General features: G+C 59.1%; 2 protein-coding genes and 1 long non-coding RNA gene across 9 annotated transcripts; 1 reads left to right on the top strand and 2 right to left on the bottom strand.

Annotated features, from left to right (window-relative positions):
- The first annotated feature begins 20 nt into the window (after positions 1 to 20).
- On the top strand, positions 21 to 4,253 carry LOC101149247 (uncharacterized). Its single transcript, XR_002005829.4, has 2 exons — positions 21 to 549; positions 1,676 to 4,253. It is a non-coding gene; the product is annotated as an uncharacterized lncRNA (long non-coding RNA).
- Positions 4,254 to 4,338: 85 nt separating this feature from the next.
- On the bottom strand, positions 4,339 to 9,283 carry PYCR1 (pyrroline-5-carboxylate reductase 1). Of its 7 annotated transcripts, none has more exons than XM_063705748.1 (8): positions 9,223 to 9,283; positions 8,709 to 8,822; positions 8,077 to 8,147; positions 7,290 to 7,469; positions 6,879 to 7,100; positions 6,606 to 6,698; positions 6,279 to 6,442; positions 4,339 to 5,332 (listed from the first exon to the last, which is right to left on the bottom strand). In XM_063705748.1, exons 2-8 carry the CDS (start codon positions 8,773 to 8,775, stop codon positions 5,170 to 5,172), a joined length of 960 nt encoding a protein of 319 aa, XP_063561818.1. In that variant the 5' UTR covers positions 8,776 to 8,822; positions 9,223 to 9,283; the 3' UTR covers positions 4,339 to 5,169. The 7 variants fall into 7 exon arrangements, with proteins under 7 accessions (XP_063561818.1, XP_063561819.1, XP_063561821.1 ...); XM_063705749.1 differs by having other exon boundaries at positions 9,203 to 9,229; XM_063705752.1 differs by lacking the exon at positions 9,223 to 9,283 and having other exon boundaries at positions 4,836 to 4,919; positions 5,263 to 5,332; positions 8,709 to 9,189.
- A 2,324-nt stretch (positions 9,284 to 11,607) lies between these two features.
- MYADML2 (myeloid associated differentiation marker like 2) lies at positions 11,608 to 13,939 on the bottom strand. The gene has a single exon (XM_004040791.5). The coding sequence runs from the start codon at positions 13,700 to 13,702 to the stop codon at positions 12,779 to 12,781; it is 924 nt and encodes a 307-aa protein (XP_004040839.3). The 5' UTR covers positions 13,703 to 13,939; the 3' UTR covers positions 11,608 to 12,778.
- Positions 13,940 to 20,105: the final 6,166 nt, after the last annotated feature.

The following is a 20,105-nucleotide window of genomic DNA, read 5'->3' as shown; positions in this document are numbered from 1 at the left end:
GGCGCGGCGGCGGGAGGGCAAACTGCGCATGCGCAACCCGCGCGCCGTCGTCCCTGGCAACACTGGCTGCGCTAGCGCCGGGCGGGGTCTCACGGGCGGGCCTGGGCGCACGGCCAGAGCGCCAGGTCCCCACCCCCAGCCCCCGGCGTCCTGCAGCCGGAGCCTGCCTCGCCTGGCTCCTGCTCCCGCCGTCCAGGGCCCCTGTCCAAGCTCGCGGACGCCGGCGGCGTTTTCCAGCTCGAGTGCTCAGCCTAGGGCAGGCTCTGCGTGCGCCCCCTCGAGTGCTGGCCTGGGCCCTGCCAGGCAGAGGCGCTCTTGCGTCAGGACGGCGCCGCCGGGGCCCCGCGATTCCAACTCGGGGGTCCCGGAGCGGCGCGGTGCGGGGACGGCCTGGCAGCTCCCAGCAGCGAGGGGCGATCCCCCCCCGCGCAGCACACCCCGAGCTGCCCAGGCCCTTCCTGCGCCACGTGTACCCAGAGCTCCGCCCGGGGGAGACTTCGCTGCTTGTTGGAGATGCCCAGCGGTAGGGGGAGAGGACTCGGGAGGAAGGTAAACGGGGGATCCCGTGTCTGGACTTTCTCCTCCACCCTCTTCCCTTCGCAGCTGTGAATCCTGGGAGGGGAAGGGTGGCCGCCCCGCCAGCAGGTGAGCGGGGAGGAAGGGGCGGGGACGGGCTGTGGGGTCCTCCTGAGCTCCGTCCATGAACAGGCCGGCCCCGAAGTCCCGAATCCGTGAGGTGTAAGGCTCAGAAGCGTCCCTCCGCCCGTCCCTGCCAGACCCCAGGAACTCCTCCGAGCCCCACAGCACGTTGTCGCCGTGTGCGCTGTGGGGCTGCGTGTGGTTCTTACAGTGGTGTCCTTAGTCGTCGGGGACCTGCTCCCCCTGCTCTGGGCACAGCCCGAGTCTCACAGGCTCTAGGGGCATGATATGGTCCTGGCGTGGCTTCCGAGGCGTCAACCTTAGTGTACAAAACAGCACACGGGGCCCTGAGGCCAGGAGTGCAGCCCCGTCTCCTGCCTCTCCTCCCTGCTCGCGTCCTCATCCTACCACACCACACTGGGCTGGCGCGGGGAGGGCGCCCTGAGCCGCTGGGCATCCTGCTCCGCGGGAGGGTGAAGTCGTGCATTGCTGGGCGGTGAGGGCTAGGTCCACACAGCGGGGACCTGGCGGGCCCCCGAGTCTCCTCAGGACCCGCCCTCCGTGCCACACAGCGGGAGCTGGAGCGACGGTGCCGTCAGGAGCCAGGGGTGATTGGCCCTGAGGCTGGCAGCCCCCACCCCACGGGCAGACGCTCACCAGGCTGTCCCCACTCACTCCCACATCCCAACTCCTCCTCACAGGGTCGAGCCCACTCTCATTTGCACCTCCGCGCGAATTTGGAACAGATTTATGAATCGTCCTCACTGCGGTGCTGTCTTCTCCTGGGAAGGAGCCTCAGTCCTCCCCTCCCTGGGCACTGTCATAGAGATGGGCAGGACGGGCTGGGGAGGACACTCAGGGAGCTGCCCAGGCTCCTTTGCTGCCCCTCACCCCAGAATCTTCTTGGGGTGGGTGGGGTCCCAGGCACCTGCAGAGTAGCAGACGGTGGCTTGTAGAAAGGGTGTCGAGGGAGGGGAGGTGCCGCGTGGAAACAGCCCAAGCCAAACCCCTAGGACCTGTCTCCCTGTCCTCCTAGAGAGCCGAAGGTGTTCCGTGGTCAGTGAGGGCTGGCACTGGCTCTGCACGAAGATCTCCTCACCTCCCCAGCGGCTCCTGGCCAGCTCCCCATGGAGAGCCCAGGGCACTTGTCCCTGGAAACAGTGGTGCAGCCATGCTTGGGCCAAACCATGAGGCCGCCAGAACCGCGAAAGGCTACTCTACTGAGAGGGATACTGCGAGAGAGGCCCATGGGTTTCCAAGCATCCCTCTCACTCCGCACACTCATCTCCACGACCAACTTTAAGTGCTGCCTTGAGGCCTGGCTCCCTGTTTGGACTTCTCTGCACCTCCAGGAGCTCACTTCCCGTCACAGCTGGATGCCTCCTCCCGCCCCAGGCTGCAGCTTCTGTGGGACTGACCTTAAGACCTCGTGGGTTCCTCCTGAGAGCAGCAGATCTCAGCCAGATGCTGCCGGGAGGGAGGTGCTAGCGTCCACACCCAGACAGGGGTCCAGTCCAGCCCTGCTCTCCCTGGTCTCCAGGCAGGGCCCTCCCAGGGTGGACATTGCCCATCTCTGCCTGGCCAGGGGCTGCTGACCCACTGGTTCCAGAGTCTGAGCCTGTCCTGCACAAGTACCATGGACAGGGGTCAGCCGGGCACTGAAGAGGCGTGGCAGAATTGGGCAGGGCAAGGGCCCCAGCTGGCAAGCTGGAGTCAGGGCAATTCCAACCAAGAAACTGCGGCAGGCCGGGTGTAGTGTCTCAAGCCTGTAATCCCAGCACTTTGGGAGGCAGTGGGAGAATCGCTTGAGCCTGGGAGTTTGAGACCAGCATTGGCAACATAGAGACACCCTATCGCTACAAGAAAAAAAAAAAAAAAAAAGCTGGGCATGGTGGTGCACACCTGTTGTCCCAGCTACTCAGGAGGCTGAGGTGGGAGGATTGCTTGTGTCCAGGGGTTGCAGGCTGCAGTGAGCTGTGATCATACCACTGCACTCCAGCCTGGGCGACAGAGAACCTCTCTAAAAAAAAGGAAAATGAAAAATAAACGGGGGCAGAAGCTGAGCCAAGCAGAGGCGGGCAGCTCCTCCTCCAGGGCCCACCTGGCCTGCTGGGGACTCACTCCAAACCGCTTCATTTTTGGAGGGGGCTTTCCAGGACTGAGAGGTGTCAGAGCTGCTGGTGACAGGAGCAGGGAAAGCACCATCTGGCTGGCCCCCAGGGGCCCCATGTAGGGTTCCTCTGCCTGTCAGCATTTCGACGCTTCTTAGCAGGATCCTTGGGTCCTTGGTCCCCGGCACCATCTCCCTCCTTGACCTGCTGAGACCCACATAAAACATGTTGCTACTTGGCGTGGGCCCGTCCTCACGCTCTGGTGTCCACCTCCCCACAGCCTGCCTCACGTACCTCCCCAGACTTCTCACGCATGTCAGGAGCCTCCTGTGGACTCTGGCTCTACCTGCCTCTGGCCTCTGCTTAATCAGGAACCCACAGTGGGAAAGCTCCTAGGGCCCGCCTGCTGAAGCAAACGCCTCCTTGCAAAGCCCGTCTGCAGCCCCCCACACACCTCACCTCCCCGTGCTTCCTCTGGGGCCCAAGACCTGTCTGCCTCACTTGAAACCCGCGTCGCCTGCTGGCTTCCCTTGTGTCCCCGGACCAGAAGCATCTTTGGCAGCCCCGCGCCCCTCGTCTTGCTCTGCGTCAGCACCTGAGAGTGGGCGCTAGCAGGGAAACTGGCTTTGAGGGGAATGGTCAGGGGGCAGCTTTGGTCCTGGGACAGGCGTGTGGCCTGTGGGACAGTCTCTTCTGGGGGCACCTCTGCCCAGGTGGGAGGAGTTGCCAGGGTCTCCCAGCACTGCCAGGCACTTTGCTGGGGCAGGGGGTTATTCTATTGCTCACAGCCCTGACACAAGGGCATTCCCCACCCGCCCTGATGCCCACATCCACCCATACAGGAGGGTGCCTTCAGGGGAGCCTGCAGGGACTCCCGGCCCAGCACTGTCCATCTGTGTCCCCCGCTTAGCTCCTGCACTGCCAGATCCCAGCCAGACAGCAGGGACTCACCCCACCTACCGTCCCCTTTGTGCCTGGGTGTGGTGAGTACTCAGTTTATGGGGAGTGGCCAGGACTCTTGCCAGGGGGAGAGTGGTGGTGGAGGATGTACCCATGCCATCTGCCCTGCCGCAGGGTTTCCTCCCTGTTTCCCTGCATGTCTTCCCTCCCTCGGGGGAAACGCTGGATTCTGTTCCCCAAGTGCCCTCTACACGCCCCATATATACCAAGCATGGTTCTGCAGTGAGCCTGTGGGGTCTCTGGAAATGAGTTCCCGGGATAAGTTCCAGAAAGTTGCTCAGCTCTCCTAACTCCTGGCACACCTTGGACCCCCCTGCACACCCTGACACCCTGCTGCTACCCAGCCCAGCTCCCCTCACACAGTGTGCACTGCCTCCGGAGGGAAGGGGGCCTCATCTTGCTGTCTCCATACTCGGTAACTATGTGTTGGTTGAAGGAACCAGACCACCCCTGGCCCTTGTAACCCAACCCTCAGCAGCTCCTCCAATCCTGTGGGCCTCCTGGAATGGCTGATTGTATGTGTCCACTTCACTGGGCTACAGGGTGCCTGAGTGTTTGGTCAAACATTATTCTGTTTCTGGCAGGGGTGGGGAGGGGTTGCATGAGACTAACATTTGAATCTGTAGACTTTTGCATTAGATGACATTGACATTTTAATCAGTAAGGCAGATGTCCTCCAAGATGTGGGCGGGCCTTGTCTAGTCAGTTGAAGGCCTCCACTATTCCACCCACAGTAACCACCCTCCCGCACAGGCAGGGCCTCCCTCCTCATGTGGCAGACAGAAGTCAGGACACTGGGGGCTGGAAACCAACTTATAAAACTGAAAGGGCCAGGACAGAAGTGATAGCACCCTGCCAGGGAGGTCAGGAGCAGGAGGTGGTGGCCACAGGAAGTTCACCAGCAGCCCAAGGAGCCCTTTCCCTAAATGTCCATGGGATCTGGGTGCTTGGCAGCCAAGAGGGGCTGTGGCCCTTCACGCTGGACTTGGGATGCCTGGACCCTCTGGCCCTTCTCACACGGGAAGGAGAGGTTTCTCCCTGAATGGAGGGCAGGGAGGGGCCGGGAGTGGGCGTGGGATCCCACCTCTGCTGAGCCTTCACAGAGGGGGTCCTTGACCTTTGCACTCAGGAAAGAGCCCATGCCAGCTGATACTGGAGTAGGAGTGGGTGAAGACCCTCCAGGCTCCCGAGCTCTAGAGGAAGGTGGTCCTGACGTGGTTTGGGAGCAGAGAAGAAAGGAGGTTGAGGTTGGGGAATCCACCCCTGTTCTGGGCTGGGAAGCACTTGCAGACCACAGAGATTTCCAGTGGGAAGTGATGTGGCCCCTCCCTGGCTATGTCCCTGGCTGGCCCCTGTGCTGATCAGAGCCACAGATAGTGGGCCACTTTGGGGACCCCCGAGTCCCCCTAGTGACGAGAGAAGAGAAGGTGGTGGCAGGATGGTGGTCAGGCAGGACGTGTCAATCCTTGCCCGCTGGGGCCAGGCTGCGGGGGAGCAGCTTGATGTGGCCAGAAGGCGACAGAGAGGTCCCTGCAGGGGAGTCCAGCTTCACCTTGTCCAGGATGGTCTTCTTGATGGCGGCTGGTGACACCTGCTCCTGGTCAGCCATGGACTGCAGCTCCCTAGAGAGGCAGGGAGAGGTTGGCTTTGGAGCACAAGCGTGCACCCAGGAAGAGGGAGTGAAGCCCACAGCTCCCAGTGCCAGTCAGCCCTGGGCGATGCTGTCACCCTCACCTCAGCACCTTTATTCCCCTCTGTCAGCGACACGCCCCCACACAGCTGCTGGGCTCCTTCTCACCTCATTTGAATCAGCTCAGCATCACCAAATCTCCCCGCAGTGCCCCCCAGACCTGAGTTCTCGTGGCCCCACCACGGGATGTGGGTTTACACCTGTCTCCCCTGCAGGCTGGAGGTGAGGCCAGGCCCCTTGTGTTCCCCTCACTGTTACAGGGTGGCACTCGCAGAGTCTGAGGGTGTCTGGACTGGAGAGTGGGCAGTGTGGCGAGAAAGACGTCCTCAGCCACCCCGCAGACCTGAACTGGGGACAGCGGCTCCCAGCCTGGCTCTGCCTTTGACCAGCTGTGGGATCCCAGGCAAACAGCAAACTCTGTCTCTCTCTTGCTCTTAGCTTCTTTCACCTTCCATGGAATTTTCCTTGTGCCCGGATGTTGCTGCGTGTCCTGCTGGTCTAACTTAATCCCCCAGCGAGGGTAGGAGGAAGGTGGGCCCCACAGAAGTTTCCTAATGTGCCTGGCCACCCCGCCACCCCACTGGTGTGGCCCCTGGCTCGAATGACACTCCTGGGTATGACAATGGTGGACCTATGTGGGGAGCACAGGGCAGAGCATCCGGGTCCCTCTGTGGATGTTCCCTCCTCGCAGGAAACGGAAGGTGGGGAGGGGCACTGCCCACAGTAACCCAGGGAACCTCAGGGCCCCGTGTCCTGCGCAACACCGGGCTGGAGCTCAATACATATCTGCTGAGTGCGTGAATGAGCAGATGTGTGTGAGACAGGCCTCTGCCATGCAAGGACTGGAGACCAGGGAAGCGGGCAGGGCGGGGGCCCACCGTGTGCGGATGCAGGAGGCCTCCACGGCGTTGATGAGCAGGGAGCGGAAGCCCCCACTCTCCAGCACGTGCAAGGCATGGATGGTGGCCCCACCAGGAGAGCTGACGTTGTCCTTGAGCTGGCCTGGGTGCTGTTCTGAGTGCAGCAGCATCTTGGCAGCCCCCTGCAGCCAGAAGAAAGGCTGACGGCTGTGGGCACGCACCTGCCTCTGCGGGGCACTGCCCCAGCCACTGTAGCACACACTGACGCCCCACTTGGCTCCTCCCAGTGAAGCCCCAGGGCCCTGCAAAGAGTGGCCCCACCAGAGGCTCAGGAAACACACTGACCAGGAGGGCCTGGGCCCCGAGGCGGACTGCCAGGCGCCTTGGAAGTCCCATCTTCACGCCCCCATCAGCCAGGGCATCCAGGGCTGTGAATGCCTGTGGGGAGAAGGCACCCTGAGCCTCTCTCCTGGGCTTCTCCTCCTTCCCTTCTGGGCAAGCTCCAGTTCCCACAGCCTTGGCGCCCTCCACCCTGGCCCTCCAAGCGGGGGCAGGGACAGATGTGCCCGGTGGTCTCGGGAAGTGCCCGCCGCCGCCAGCTTCCTCCGCAGTCCTTACATAGGCGGGGCCGCTGCCACTGAGCCCCGTGACGGCATCAATCAGGTCCTCTTCCACCTCCGTGCAGAAGCCCACGCTGCTCAGCAGCTGCTCCATGAGCCTTCCGTCCTCCACCTGGGCGTGCGTGCCTGTGGCATACACGGTGGCCCCCTCCCGCACCACGACTGGAGTGTTGGTCATGCAGCGGATGACCCTGGGGGCTGGCCGAAACGCTGACAGCTTCTGGAAGAGAAACCAGTGTGTCTGTCTGGCCTTGGACGCAGTGCCTAGATGCACTCACCCCACCAAGCAGTGCCCGAGCTCTCCCAGTGGGCCGGGACGCTGCAACCCTTCTGCAGATGACAACTGAAGTACTGAGGGCCCGAGCTCTAGACAGCCCCTCTCCACACCCCACTGGGCCTGCGGTGCTACCTTCTCAATGGAGCTGATGGTGACGCCGGCCGCGCAGGACACCACAATGTGTCTGTCCTCAATGTCGGCACCTATTTCATCCAGGATGAAGGGGATGATGTGTGGCTTCACAGCCAGGAAGAGCACATCACTGTGCTGCACCGTCTCCTTGTTGTGGGGTGTCAACTTCACTCCCATCTTCTGCAGGGGCAACAGGTGGGCTCAGCCTGGTCCCGTGGCTGTCTGCACCCCCACCAAGCCAAGAGCCCCACAGGTAGAATGGCACAGAGAATGCTGGAGTTGGGGGTGGGCAGGGCTGGGGGCTCAGGGCTCTGACCACCCCCTTGATGACCCTTCCCACCCAGAAATGGAGGAAGAACTCTGTGTGGAATATGTCCCTGCTGCAGACGGAAAAGGACCCTCCATCCATGCCACCAATCTGCCCCCAGCGTGAGACTGCCGTCCTCCAGACCTGGCTCTCCACGTGGGAGTGGTGGTCTCGAGCAGCCCCCAGGTGTGTTCCTTGGCTGCCAGGCTGTGGCCCCACCTGCCAGGCCCCCAGAGGACCCCTCGAAACTTTAACCCTGTGCAGGGAACTCCATTCCAGAACAACGCCCTCCTATCAGCTGTACACACGCCCACCACCCAGGTCCCAAGAGCAATCAGCAGGGCGAGGAGGTGGGGTCCATGAGACCCCAGCCCAGGGCCCCTGCCCTCACTGGGGTGGGGGCTACAGCACACACTCCTGCCTCTCCACGCCCAGCCCCACAGGGACTCAGTCTCCTTTCTCTCTTTCATCTGCACCTACCCTGAGAGCAGAAACCGTGGCCAGGTCCATGTCTGGGGAGCTAGCCATTATCTTGTGGGCAGCCAAGACGCCTGAGGGGAGAAACAGTTCCTCTTCAGTTCTTTTTTTTTTTTTTTTTTTTTTTTTTTGAGATGGAGTCTCACTCTGTCGCCCAGGCTGGAGTGCAGTGGCGCAATCTCGGCTCACTGCAAGCTCCACCTCCCGGGTTCACGCCATTCTCCTGCCTCAGCCTCCCCAATAGCTAGGACTACAGGCGCCCGCCACCACGCCCGGCTAATTTTTGCTATTTTTAGTAGAGACGGGGTTTCACTGTGTTAGCCAGGATGGTCTCGATCTCCTGACCTCGTGATCCGCCCACCTCAGCCTCCCAAAGTGCTGGGATTACAGGCGTGAGCCACCGCGCCCGGCCGGAAACAGTTCCTCTTCATGGCCAGCTTTGGCTTCCCTCCCTCCCCATTCCCAGGAAGAAGAGTGAGACAGCACAGGTAAAGCCCCAAACACACAGAAGTTGCCAGTTCCCCCAGGACTCAGGCCTTGTGACCCAGCACCCACCTTCAGCCCCCAGCCCTGCAGAAGTGGAAAGGGGCCAGTCTCTCCCACTGGGCCTCACCGTCCCCCACCTGGGGGCCTACCTGCTGCTGTGAAGCCCTTGGCCAGGGCAAAAGCCAGCTGGCCAGCGCCGATGAAGCCCACGCTCATGCTGTCAGGAGACCCCTGGCCCAAAGCCCCCACAGATAGCACCGGCTCTGCGGGACGAGACCGGCAGGATCGAGAGCAAGTTAGGGGGGCAGTGCCAGCCTGGCCACTCCTCCCGCAGCCGGGTGCCCACCTCCCCTGGTCCCAGCTGGTCTAACTTTCCACTTTGCTGTCCGGCCCGCTAACTGCTTCGGGGCCCCCAGTCAGAGCGGCGGTGCCTGGCCTGCTGCCTAGCGTCCCGCACCCACTGGAGGGGTGGAGGTTCCGCAGAAGAAATGACTGGGAAGGGGGAAAAGTACGAGGAGGGGGAGTGCCCGGCGCCTAGGGGTCCCCCGTCTGGGTTCCCACCCCGCCTGGAACTGGGCTACCGTCGCGCCCCACCCAGCGACCGCCGCCCACCATTCCCGGAGCCCGACCCCAACCCAGCTACCGTGCGCGGGTCGTACCCACCCCTCAGCGTTGCGCCCGCCACGCGGCACCCGCACCCAGGCCCCGCCCCCGTCGCGCCAGCGAATGCGGGCGCGGCCGCCAGGCGCTGGCCAATCAGAGCGCGCGGCGGCGCCAGAGCGGTTGCATCATCTGCGCGCCCCTCCCACGCCGACCGCCGGCCCCCGCCTCTCTCGCGCCCCGGGATCCCCCGGCCCCCGGATAGACACCCTCTCCGGCACGCGGTCCCCTGACCCGCGCTCCTCCTGGTCGCGCTTCCCGGGATCTACACGTGGGGTCCGAGGACGCGGGCGGAGGGGGCGGCCCGATTGGGGCCTGTGAGGCGCCCTCCACGCAGGGCTTTGTCTTGGGCCACCCGGACACGGACGCGTCCAGCTGGCGTCCCTGGGCGCGCGGCCGGCGCTCTCTGGGAATCAGTCCCTTCTACTGTCATCGAGTTTGGAGAAGCCCGGCTGTACAGCGTTTTCCTTCCTTTTTTTTTTTTTTCCCGCGGGGGCAGAGTTGAAAATAATTTGCCAAGTGGAAGCATTTTAAATATATCACTATTTTGGCCGGGCGCGGTGGCTCACGCCTGTAATCCCAGCACTTTGGGAGGCCGAGGCGGGCAGATCACCTGAGGTCAGGAGTTCGAGACCAGCCTGACCAACATGGTGAAACCCCCGTCTCTACTAAAAATACAAAAAATTAGCCGGGCGTGGTGACAGGTGCCTGTAATTCCAGCTACTCGAGAAGCTGAGGCAGGAGAATCACTTGAACCCTGGAGGTGGGGGTTGCAGTGAGCCGGGATTGCGCCACTGCACTCCAGCCTGGGCAACAAGAGCGAGACTCCATCTGAAAAAAAAAGAAAGAGAGAGAGAAAGAAAGGAAGAAAAGAAAAGAAAGAGGCATGACAGTGCGGCCACAGGTGTTCCTCTAACTGGGCACGCAGCGGTGTTCCACTAAGCAAACGAAGGAAGCCCACCCCATCATGCCCCCACTCCCACGCAGCCCGGAGCATCCTCCAATACCCAAACCTCTCGCCCGCCTGGGTTTTAGGGGGAGTGAAGCTCCAGTCACTTCCCCCTGAGGACATGCTCAGAGTTCATCTGATTCGGGCCTGCATCTGGGGCTCGGGATAGTCAGGGTCCCTGTCAGTGGCCAAGATTAAGGGCGAAGTCAGAAGGGGTCACTGGCGGCCCATTCCTCTGCCAAGGGGTGAGAGGAGCTGCCTTATTTTTTCTGTGCTGTATCTTAGATGATGACAGGCTATTCTAGCACATCTTTTCAGAAGGCCTGGGATGCTCCTGCCACAGCGGCAGGGCCACGCGTTCTGGCTATCTGTCTACCTGGTCCCCCCACCGTGAACACGTAATGACCACCACCAACACTGGGAGGCTGCCCTGTGGTGGCCATGGGAAGAGCTTGTCCAGATGGACAGCTCAAACCTGGGGCACGGAGGCTAGCATCGCCTAGGCGCTTTGAGAGCCAAGCTCCCCAGGCCGTTACAAAATCACTTTTCCCCAAGTGATAACAGCAAGTAACACTTTTACCTAAAAACCCAAAAACCCAAAATGGACAGCCCTCTGGGCCAGGGATACACTGTCAACAGGACCGACTCTGAAGGAAGTCTCCCAGCCCTGGGTCCCCTCCCCTTCCTTTCTGTCCCTCAGGACCTTTGCGAAGGTGGCAGAGGGCCACCGGACAGGGAGGAAATTGGGAAGCTGGTGACAATTAACTCGTTTCAGAATTCTGGCCACGTGAAAAAAAGGAGAGAAGTAGGCTGGGTCCTCTCCAAGACTGGTGCCCAGGTCTCCCCTGAGTCAGGAAGCAGGTGATCCCTATGCCCCCTCCGTATCACCCTCAGCCAGCGGCAGGCCCTGAACACCTGACTGCCCTCATCTGGGATCTGTCATTGACCCCAAAACACCCACCCCCTCTGAGTAAAGGATGTCGGCCGGACCCTGTTTGTTGGCTAACATGAGTGAGACCCTTCCTCAGCGGCCAGTGAGGCCCTTTCCTCACATTCTTCATGGCAGCAGCACAGGCCTGGCTGTGGGGACCGCCGTCTAAAAGGAGCAACAATGCGTCTGTCCATTGCTGTGTCCAGGGCCTCTCGAGACCCCCAGATGGGCGTGGGGGAGGAGGTGAGTGCTGCGGGCCTCTGGGAGGGACGGGCATGAGCCACAGGCCCATCGGAGCCAGGCTGGCCTGTCACCCCTGTGAGGCAGAAGACGCTGCCTGCCCCTTCCCCAGGAGGCTGCTCAGACCCTCAGGAGCCCAGCCTGCCCTGCCTGTGATCCCAGGCCACTTCCTTCCTCAGCCGTCCCCCAGAGCACACTAGGAGGGGCCGCCAGGGGGGGGCAGGTGCCCACAGTCCCCTCAGAAGAGACTGCTGGTCCAGAGGCAGGGTACGTATAAATGTCAGCATTTATTTCCTGCTCAAGGACGTCAATGGGGCCCAGTCAATGGGCTGAGGGGCTGTTGTGCCACTGCCCACCCGGCTTGGACTCAGGGGTGGACAGTGGGTCAGCTCCTGGCTGGACCAGGCTGGGCTTCTGTGCAGGAGAAGCTGGCTGGAGCCTGGAGGATGATGGCCCCGGCGTCAGGAGTGTTTCGGCAACTGGACCCTTGAGCAGAGGCAAGCAGTACCCAGACTCTGTGTCCAGCGGCCGCCCTCAGCCGGGCTCCCTCCCAGTGCCACAGATGCCCACAGTGCACAGATGCCCACCCAGCACTGCTGAAGCTGCTTCGTCACAGCCAATGGTGAGTGTCCAGGTGGGGCTCCGTGGCTATGGCGGAACCAGGTCCTCCCCGTCCACTGTGCACTCGGTGCCGCCGGGCTCTGCAGGCTCTTCCAGGCCACCCGCGCCACCTCCAGCCTGCGAAGACTCCGGAGGAAGCCTGCTTCCAAACACTGTGGCTACCAGCCCAGAGGCTTCCCGGATGTGGGTGGGAGAGGCTGGTCCAGATTTCTGGCTCCTTCTCTGTGAGCTGGCACAGCTCCCCAGGCAGGGCTCTCTTCCCAGGGTTCTGGGAGCTGCCTCTCTGAACCAGGAGTGGTTCTGGCTCCCCACGCCCCTCCCTCCCCTTGCCTGGCCCGGCTACTCTCCCGGGTTCGTCTCCTCTGGAAGTCATTCCTCTTTCAGCTTGCCTTACCCAGCCTGAGTGTGGTCTCCAGACACTAATGGAGGTACTGGGTGCCTCGCAAATGCTTCTAGCCTCCATGTCCCCAGCTGCAAAATGGGTCACAACAGCAGCTACTTTAAAGTTTTCCCTTATGATGTTCCAGTGACCAGCACTGAGCCCCAGGAGCACTGGGAAATGGTGAGAGAGAGTTGGGGATTGGCCTAGGTGAGGCTCTGCCCTGCGTCTGCTCAGGGCCTGTGCCCTAGTGTCCTGCCCCTGTCCCTCTGAGCCCAGTCTGGAAGTCGGGGAGCGACCTGTCCCGTTGTACTTCATCTCCCCTGAGCCCGCGGCTTCCCTCCTGCTCGCTACTTGACATTTTGGTTCACCTGAGTTTCCCTCGCAGAGCCTGGAGCTGGTGGCCAGAGAGCAGAGGTGGGTGGGCTGCCACTGTGGGCTACAGGCTGGGCACGAAGCGAATCCTCTGGGAGTAGGCGAGGTCAGCGACATACAGGAGCAGGTTGACGTAGGTGAAGATGGCCACCACCAGCTGGCTGTCCCAGGGACAGCTGCCCCGAGCACAGTTGGGGGGCCGTCTGGGCTCACCGTACTTGGGATCGAAACAGAAGACCGGCCAGATCACGGCGGCGCTGAGGTACAGGAGCACAGCCAGGAAGGTGTACACCACCACCAGCCGGTCGAAGGGGCAGCCCAGGCCCCCTGTGTGGCCCATCACACTCAGGGCCACCACGGCCACTGTGGCCAGGAAGCACAGGCTGTAGACGGCCACGCACCACTGGGTGGCCACATAGCGCCCGTAGCGGCTGTCATGGACCAGCGCCCCGAAGATGATGCAGGCCACGAAGGCCTGGACGATCTTGAGGAGCCCCGACACCGTGGCCATATAGCTGCTCACCTGGCCGGGCCGGGCCCGCGTCAGGGCCACCTCCACGGCGTAGGCCAGGAAGAGGAGCCCGGCGAAGACACTGGCTGCCAGGCGGAAGTCCCTGGCAGCACAGCCGGCGGGCTCGGGGGGACACTCCCGCCGGGCAAAGTACAGCGGATACAGGACCGCAGCCGTCGCGCACAGGAGGGTGGCCAGCATGGCGAAGGCGGCGGTGAAGTTGCCCCAGGAGAGCCGCAGGCAGCCGTGGAGCCGTGTGAACTCACAGGCCACCACCAGCGCAGAGACAGCGAAGCAGAAGCCCCAGGCGGCCATGCAGAAGGTGCCCTGGACGCCCGCAAAGCCACCCCGGTGGGCCACCAGGCTGAAGGTAGTGCAGCCAAAGGCCAGCTGCAGCACGCGGGCTGTGCCCACAGGGGACGTCACCGCGCCCAGGTGCAGGTACGCACCCCCAGGGGGCTCCATGGTGCTGCCCATCTGGCCAGCCACGTTTCCAGCTCACACAGTGCCCCAAGGCCCTGGGGTCCCTGCTGGGCCAAGGCCCCTCAGTCCCCTGCGGTAGTGGCAGGTGCCTGCAGCCTGCAGAGGCAGTGACGACAGTGACATTGCAGCAGGGCAGCCTCTCTGCTGCCTATGTGAGGCGGCCCCCCCCCAGCGCTATAAATAGACAGCCGTGATCAGAGCCCCGGAATAGCAGCCTGCGTGCCTGTCCCCATCTTAGAGAGACATCTGACCCCTGGTCCCCTGTGGAGCCCCTGCCGGGACCATTAACCCATTGGCTGCTGGCACCACCCCCACCTCCGCCTCCCGTGCACCTGCATCTGTCAATCTGGTCAGTTGGTTTCATGGCTTGTGGGGGAGGGGGAGGGAGAAGGAGGGGAGCAAAGAGCATGAGGGTCCCCACGGGGTAACCCCAGCTCCAGCAGCCTCCAGGGCCAGCTGTGCGGAGGAGGGGTGTAGGAGGCAGGAGGCGGCAGCCCGGGCTCCTGGGGCTCGCGGGGGTGGGGGGTGGTTTCCCCAAGATTTATCTCACCCCTTCCGGATGGCCGCGTGGTTCAGAGCCTGCATGGGCTTCAGGATCCTGCTGTCATTGCCTGGGGTTCACAGGGCTCTGCTGTGGCCAGAGGAGCAGAGCATGGAGACCGTGGCCTCTGCTCCCCGAGCCCCGCTCCCCACCCTCATTCTGTCTCGTCCCTAACCTGCCTGGGGCAGAGACATTTGACTGTTAGTTACTGTCTGCAGGGGCCGTTCTGGGGCTTTTCACTTGTCCTTCACATTAATCACCTAGAAAAACACTCAACTCTTCCCTTTTTTTTTTGAGATGGAGCCTCGCTCTGTCACCCAGGCTGGAGTGCAATGGCGCGATCCCGGCTTCCAGGTTCAAGCAATTATCCTGCCTCAGCCTCCCAAGTAGCTGAGATTACAGGCGTGAGCCACCATGCCTGGCTAATTTTTTTGTATTTTTAATAGAGACCGGGTTTCACCATGTTGGCCAGGCTGGTCTTGATCCCTTGACCTCGTGATCCGCCTGCCTCGGCCTCCCAAGGTGCTGGGATTATAGGCGTGAGCCACTAGGTCCAGCCCTTCTTTTTTTTCGAGATAGGGTCTAGCTCTGTCACTCAGGTTGGAATGCAGTGGTGAGATCACAGCTCACTGCAGCCTCGACCTCCTAGGCTCAAGTGATCCTCCTGCCTTAGCCTTTTTATTTATTTACTTATTTATTTATTTAACCACTTGCACTCACTTCCAACTCTTCCATTTTTAAGCTAAAATATGAAATGTTTTTAAAAAGGAAAAAAATGATATCTTTTTTTTTTTTTTTGAGACAGAGTCTTGCTCTGTTGCTCAGGCTGGAGTACAGTGGCGTGATCTCTGCTCACTGCAAGCTCCGCCTCCCAGGTTCACGCCATTCTCCTGCCTCAACCTCCCGAGTACCTGGGACTACAGGCACCTGCCACCACGCCCGGCTAATTTTTTGTATTTTTAGTAGAAACAGGGTTTTACCATGTTAGCCAGGATGGTCTCGATATCCTGACCTCGTGATCCACCTGCCTCGGCCTCCCAAAGTGCTGGGATTACAGGCATGAGCCACCGCGCCCGGCCGGAAAAAATGATTTCTTACTAATTTTTTTTTCTTTTCTTTTCTTTTTTTTTTTTTTTTTGAGACAGAGTCTCACTCTGTTGCCCAGGTTGGAGTGCAGTGGCGCAATCTCGGCTCACTGCAAGCTCTGCCTGCCGGGTTCACGCCATTCTCCTGCGTCAGCCTCTCAAGTAGCTGGGACTACAGGCGCCCGCCACCACGCCTGGCTAACTTTTTGTGTTTTTAGTAGACATGGGATTTCACCATGTTAGCCAGGATGGTCTCGATCTCCTGACCTTGTGATCCGCCCGCCTCAGCCTCCCAAAGTGCTGGGATTACAGGCGTGAGCCACCGCGCCCAGCTTTGTTACTAAAAAGAGAAAGAAAAATTGCCTGTAATTCCATTACCTGGATTCAACCACTTTGAACATCTTCCGGTATATCCTTGTAGGTATTTCCTGGACCTTTTAGTTAGAAAAACTTAAATCCAGCTGGGCACGGTGGCTCACACCTGTAATCCCAGCACTTTGGGAGGGGCTGAGGTGGATGGATCACGAGGTCAGGAGATACAGACCATCCTGGCTAACATGGTGAAACCCCATCTCTACTAAAAATACAAAAAAATTAGCCAGGCGTGGTGGCACGTGCCTGTAGTCCCAGCTACTCAGGAGGCTGAGGCAGAAGAATCGCTTGAACTCAGGAGGCAGAGGTTGCAGTGAGCCGAAATCACGCCATTGCACTCCAGCCTGGGTGACAGAGCTAGACTCCATCTCAAAAAAAAAAAAAAAAAAAAGGGCCGGGCGCAGTGGCTCACACTTGTAATCCCAACACTTTAGGAGGCCGAGGAAGGCGGATCACAAGGTCAGGAGAGATTGAGACCGTCCTGGCTAACACAGTGAAACCCCGTCTCTACTAAAAATACAAAAACAAAATTAGCCAGGCATGGTGGCACGCACCTGTAGTCCCAGCTCCTCGGGAGGCTGAGGTGGGAGAATGGCGTGAACCTGGGAGGCAGAGCTTGCAGTGAGCTGAGATCGCGACGGAGCGAGACTCCTTCTCAAAAAAAAAAAAAAAAAAACAAAAGAAAAAAAGAAAAAGAAAAAGAAATGCATACTGAATCTCTGCCCTGGGTTTCTGAGACAGAACTTCCAAGACCCTTTCAGACAGAGGCAGGAGGAGTCTTTTATTGTGGTATTTGGTCTTTGACCCCGGTTCCTGACATAGAGCTCCTAAAACCTTTATAATCTCCTAACCTATAGGATCATCTGACATGGGGCTCCCAATCCCCTTGAATTTCCTGGGTGACAGGAGCGTCTTTTGTTCTAATGAGGCGACTCCTGGTGGGCTCCTGGACAGCCTTGGGGTGGGGGGTTGGTGGCAGCTACTATGTGATCAGAAGGGCAGAGCTTCTAGCCCCACTTGCAGCCTCCAGGAGGGACAGGGGCTGAAGGCTGAGCTGATCACCAGTGACCAATGATGTAATCAGTCATGCCTACGTAATGAAGCCTCCATAAAACCCAAAAGGACAGGGTTGGGAGATTTCCAGGTGGTGGAATGCTTGGAGGGTCCTGGAGGCTCCCTGGAGAGGCCTCCAGATGAACAGCATTGCCTCTATCTGCTGTTCATCTGGGTCCTTTGTCACACATGGGGAAACATAAATAAAGTGTTGGCAGAGCTCGGTGGCCAACGCCTGTCATCCCAGCGCTTTGGGAGGCTGAGGCAGGCAGATCACTTGAGCTCAGGAGTTCCAGACTAGCCTGGCCAACATAGTGAGACCCCATCTCTAAAAAAATACAAAAATTGGCTGGGCGCAGTAGGTCACACCTGTCATCCCAGCACTTTGGGAGGCCGAGGCAGGTAGATCATTTAAGGTCACGGGTTTGAGACCAGCCTGGCCAACGTGGTAAAACTCTGTCTATATTTAAAAAAAAAAAAAACAATTGGCTGGGTGCGGTGGCTCACACCTGTAATCCCAGCACTTTGAGAGGCCGAGGTGGGCGGATCACGAGGTCAGGAGATCGAGACCATCCTGGCTAACACGGTGAAACCCCATCTCTACTAAAAATACAAAAAATTATCCAGGTGTGGTGGCGGGCGCCTGTAGTCCCAGCTACTCAGGAGGCTGAGGCAGGAGAATGGCGTGAACCCGGGAGGCAGAGCTTGTAGTGAGCCAAGATAGTGCCACTGCACTCCACCCTGGGCAACAGAGCAAGACTGTCTCAAAAAAAAAAAAAATTGGCTAAGTGTAGTGGCACATGCCTGTAATCTCAGTTACTGGGGAGGCTGAGGTAGGAGAATCACTTGAACCCAGGAGACCGAGGTTGCCGTGAGCTGAGATTGCACCACTGCACTCCAGCCTGGGCAACAGAGTGAGACTCCATCTCAAAAAAAAAAAAAAAATGAGTTGGGCGTGGTGGTGCACATCCGTAATCCCAGCTACTTGGGAGGTTGAGGTGAGAGGACTGCTTAATCCCAGGAGGTTGAGGGTGCAGTGAACTGTGATTATGCCATCAAACTCCAGCCCGGGCAACACAATGAAACCCCATTTCCAAAAGTAAATCAATAAATAATAAAATGAGGAAAGTGCTTCCCTGAGTTCTGTGAGCCACTCCAGCAAAGTCACAAAACTGGAGGAGGGGCCGTGGGAACCTCGGTTGGCCAGAGGGCGGGTGACACCTGCTACATTTGGTCATCTGTCCTCAGGTTCCACACCCAAGTATTCAACAAGCCTCAAACTGAAAATACAAAAAATATTGGACCGGCGCGGTGGGTCACGCCTGTAATCCCAGCACGTTGAGAGGCTGAGGCAGGCAGATCACCTGAGGTCAGGAGTTTGAGACCAGCCAGGCCAACATGGTGAAACCCCATTTCTACTAAAAATACAAAAATTAGCCGGGCATGGTGGTGGGTGCCTGTAGTCCCAGCTACTTGGGAGGCTGAGGCAGGAGAATCGCTTGAACCTGGAAGGCAGAGGTTGCAGTCAGCCAAGATCGTGCCACTGCACTGTAGCCTGGCGACAGAGCAAGACTCAGTCTCAAAAAGAAAAGAATAAAAGGCCGGGCGCGGTGGCTCACGCCTGTAATCCCAGCACTTTGGGAGGCCAAGGCGGGCGGATCACAAGGTCAGGAGATCGAGACCATCCTGGCCAACGTGGTGAAACCCCATCTCTACTAAAAATACAAAAAATTAGCCAGGTGTGGCGGTGGGCGCTGGTAGTCCCAGCTACTCGGGAGGCTGAGGCAGGAGAATGGGATGAACCCGGGAGGCGGAGCTTGCAGTGAGCCAAGATCATGCCACTGCACTCCAGCCTGGGCAACAGAGCGAGACTCCGTCTCAAAAAAAAAAAAAGAAAATACAAAAAATAAATAAATAAAACAGTAAATAAGGCCAGGCGCAGTGGCTCGTGCCCATACATCCAGCACTGTTGGGAGGCTGAGGTGGGTGGATCACCTGAAGTCAGGAGTTTGAGACCAGCCTGACCAACCAACATGGTGAAATCCCGTCTCTACTAAAAATAACAGAAATTAGCCAGGCCTGGTGGTATGTGACTGTAATCCCAGCTACTCCAGAGGCTGAGGCAAGAGACTTGCTTGAACCTGGGAGGCGGAGATTGCAGTGAGCCAAGATCATGCCACTGTACTTCAGCCTGGGTGACAGAGGGAGACTCCATCTCAAAATAATAGTAATAATAATAATAATACAAATAATACAAATTTAAAAAGCAATACTATGTAACAACTGTTTACATAGAATTTACATACCAGGTGTTATAAGTAATCAAGAGGTGATTTAAGTCCAGAGGAGGGGATGCAGAGGTTATATGCAAATAACATGCCATTTTGTATCAGGGACTCTGGCCTTGTGGATTCTGGTGTTTTGGAGGTACTGGATCCCATCCCCCAAGGATACAAAGGGACAGCTGTACTTGGGACTGGCATCTGAAGTGGAAGACACTCTTGTGGGACTGAGACCTTAGCCTGCAGGATCGGGTACTGTCTCCAGGGAGAAAGCGTCACAAGGGAACAGGGTTGGAGGACGTCCAGCGGGTGTCCGCGGAGACTGGATGGAACAGGGTTGGGGGACGCCCAGCGGGTGTCCGCGGAGACTGGATGGAACAGGGTTGGGGGACGCCCAGCGGGTGTCCGCGGAGACTGGATGGAACAGGGTTGGGGGACGCCCAGCGGGTGCCTGCGGAGACTCGCTGGAGCAGGGTTGGAGGACACCTAGTAGGTGTCCACTGGAGACTTGCTTGGTGTTTGGGGAAAATCCCCACACACATTTTGGTGACCAGAGATGAAGTATTCCGTGTTGGATGTTTGTTGAGTGTGTGAGAGCAGGGAAAACACTTGTTTTTTTTCCTGTCTCAGACACCAGCCCAGCCCTGGAGTCAGCCATGTCTCCCAGGAACCTGGTTCCTTGTGTTGGGGGAATGGCATCAGAGACCAAGACATGGGGGCCAGGCACGCTTGTTGCTGCTGTGGTATACATTCACAAACGTTAACAAATATTTTTATTTTTACTTATTTATTTATTGAAGATGGGGTCTCGCTCTGTTGCCCAGGCTGGAGTGCAGTGGCATGATCTCAGCTCACTGCAATCTCCGCCTCCTGGATTCAAGAGATTCTCTTGCCTCAGCCTTCTGGGTAGCTGGAATTACAGGCACGCAGCACCACACCCAGCTAATTTTTCTATTTTTAGTAGAGACAGAGTTTCACCATGTTGGTCAGGCTGGTTTCAATCTCCTGACCTCGTGATTCACCTGCCTCGGCCTCCCAAAGTGCTGGGATTACAGGCGTGAGCC

Source organism: Gorilla gorilla, chromosome 4 (genome assembly GCF_029281585.2).
Source record: "Gorilla gorilla gorilla isolate KB3781 chromosome 4, NHGRI_mGorGor1-v2.1_pri, whole genome shotgun sequence".
In the NCBI taxonomy this organism is placed as follows: Eukaryota; Metazoa; Chordata; class Mammalia; order Primates; family Hominidae; genus Gorilla; species Gorilla gorilla.
The sequence above is the reverse complement of the archived record's forward strand: the minus strand, read 5'-3'. Positions and strand labels throughout refer to the sequence as shown.

Coding starts and splice junctions, on each gene's coding strand:
- PYCR1 (XM_063705746.1), bottom strand. CDS start 8,775: ATGAGCGTGGGCTTCATCGGCGCTGGCCAGCTGGCTTTTGCCCTGGCC. Junction 7,470..8,076: donor CCACGGTTTCTGCTCTCAGG/GTAGGTGCAGAT, acceptor TTGCCCCTGCAG/AAGATGGGAGTGAAGTTGAC. Junction 6,699..6,878: donor GTGGCAGCGGCCCCGCCTAT/GTAAGGACTGCG, acceptor TTCTCCCCACAG/GCATTCACAGCCCTGGATGC.
- MYADML2 (XM_004040791.5), bottom strand. CDS start 13,702: ATGGGCAGCACCATGGAGCCCCCTGGGGGTGCGTACCTGCACCTGGGC.